The sequence below is a fragment of the Berghia stephanieae genome, chromosome 12 (genome assembly GCF_034508935.2).
Source record: "Berghia stephanieae isolate SIO BIC M18660-M18661 chromosome 12, UCSD_Bste_1.3, whole genome shotgun sequence".
Classification (NCBI taxonomy): domain Eukaryota; kingdom Metazoa; phylum Mollusca; class Gastropoda; order Nudibranchia; family Aeolidiidae; genus Berghia; species Berghia stephanieae.
The window spans coordinates 22804388-22806887 of record NC_088371.1 but is presented as its reverse complement, the minus strand read 5'-3'; the positions used below and the strand labels follow the sequence as shown (position 1 = coordinate 22806887).

At 35.6% G+C, this 2500-nt stretch overlaps 1 protein-coding gene across 1 annotated transcript in view; it reads right to left on the bottom strand.

Annotated features, from left to right (window-relative positions):
- LOC144957449 (uncharacterized) overlaps positions 1 to 2500 on the bottom strand; it is an 86983-nt gene that overhangs the window by 69397 nt on the left and 15086 nt on the right. Inside the window, exon 2 of the mRNA XM_078888715.1 lies at positions 2255 to 2383. Coding sequence (XP_078744841.1) covers positions 2255 to 2383 — 129 coding nt within the window. The remainder of the gene's footprint in view (positions 1 to 2254; positions 2384 to 2500) is intronic.

The following is a 2500-nucleotide window of genomic DNA, read 5'->3' as shown; positions in this document are numbered from 1 at the left end:
TAGATAGATAGATGGCTTATTGAAGAGCGTGAATTATTATTATTATTATTATTTTTATTATTATTATTATTATTATTATTATTATTATTATTATTATTATTATTATTATTATTATTATTATTATTATTATTTCTATAGCGCCCCTTTCCACCAAAAGTGCTCGGAAGCGCGTTTACAAAGACAGATATATATATATATATATATATAATATATATATATATATATATATATATATATATATATATATATATATATACATTCGATCATATATATCATTCAATACAACAAATAAAATAAAAGGAATAAAAACATATCATGTAACTATGATGCCCTATATATTTTGTAATAATATTATAAGAGTCATTTTTACTCCCTATATTTTAACTATACAGTTTATGGATATCCGTCTAAATGGGCCATTAACGATGTATATATAGATAATAAACGCTTGGCTAAGAAGCTCATAACATTGCCATCCGGAAGTATAACGGACCAACACACAAAACTGTATGTATCCATGAACGTTTATTGTCAGGTTAATACAGTTCAGTGAGCATTGCTCATAAACGCGGATAGCAAAAAGCAATAACGAAGACCTGGGTGACGCCATCTTCGAACTATCTATATGCATGTCTGGCATCCGAACCCACTTATGGGCCTAGTTTAACATTGTTGTAAAGGACAAAATTTTGCGTTATTTTTAATTTTTTTTTTGGATTTCCAATACAACAAAGAGCCCATAAGGAATTGGGTTATCAGACCTGCAAATAAGTACACTTCGGTCATTAGCCTCTACTTTTTCTTCAGTGATAATTTTACGGATAATAATGATACTAATAATAATAATAATAATAATAATAATAATAATAATAATAATAATAAGAAGAAGAAGAAGAAGAAGAAGAAGAAGAAGAAGAAGAAGAAGAATACTGCTGAAAACTTATATAGCGCTATAACTCCGAAACACCAGACTCTACCCTACGGATGCTGTGATGCCGTTGAGTGTGGGTAAAAAAAGTTTTTCTGGCCTGTATCGCACAAATGTGGTTATAATAATAATATTGACACAGATAAAAAGAATAAATTCCCTTTATTCATCCCTAAGGGGAAATTTCTCTTTAGGATCTGTTCCAAGGGAAGACTGGAATAATCCAGGCATCAGCCGCAGTGCAGCGCCGCAAAGTGAGCGAAGGCTAGGTGGGTGACTTGCTCAAGGTCACACATAGCGACGGGTAGTCAAACTCGGTATCTTTCGGGTAAAAAAAAAGAGCTTTATATAGCGCAATATCCACTAAATGTGCTCAAAGCGCTTTACAAGGGGTCCCTGGTCAACAGCAACATTTAACATGTAGGACGGGACATGCCGCCTGTTAGGCGGTATTACAATTTTTCGGACAAAGACAACGCTGTTAACGGCCAGGTACTCATTTTACACCGGAGTACGGTGAGAGAATGTGAGTAAAGAGCCTTTTCCAAGGACTCAACTATGCGCCGAGCGCGAGGCTCGAACCCAGGACCTTCCGATCAGAAAGCGAGTGTCATACCAGTAGACCACATAGCCACACAAGTACGAAGCAAAGGCCATACCGCTGGGCCACGCTGTAACGCACATTTTCGTAGGATTCATTTGTAATGATTTGATTCATTTAGTGCGGCTGTGCGGTCCAGTGGTATGACACTCGCCTTCGGATCAGAAAATACTGGGTTCGAATCCCGAGTGGCGCATAGTTAAGACCTTGAAAAAAGGCTCTTTACTCGTATTCTCTCACGGTACTCTGGTATAAAATGAGTACGTGGCCGTTAACAGCGTTGTCTCTGTCCGACAAAAAATTGTAATATCGCCTAATAGGCGTTAAGTCTTGTCCTATATGTTAGTATATTCTGTTGGCTAGTGACCCTTTGTAAAGAACTTTCACTTAATTGCGCACCTTTTAGAAATATCTATTGTTCTATTTTAATTAGTTCTTCCTTACAAAGGAGCATACTATTTCCTGCCCATCAATGTTTTCGTTTATTCATCTTAACAACGTCACTACCACACTCATCTCATTCATCTATAGTGTTTCATTCATCCTGTTTTGTTGATAAAGGGGAGACCCGAAACGTTCATTTACTCTGTTTTTGTAATTAAATTGAAACTTACATTCAATTTCACACTGTTAGATAAAGAACTTTGAGCACGTTTAGTGGATATTACGCTATATATAAAAGTCCAAGTTATTTTGATATATTTATGAGAATATCTAATACTCACCAAATTTTTCGCATTCCACAAACTGGCAATTAACATCTCCGTCTAAACACGTGCATTTCAAACAACTGTTGGAGTCCAACGGGTTCCACTCTTCGCCGTTGTGGTAAACTTTTCCGTTATAAAAACAATCTGATGACAGAAATAGAAAGAAAAGATCATCATCAGTCTTACAATGTGACAATAAATAGGCTTCAACAGTCGTGACGTAGTGAAGCAGGGTAACTTAGTAACTGGTTATAAACTATC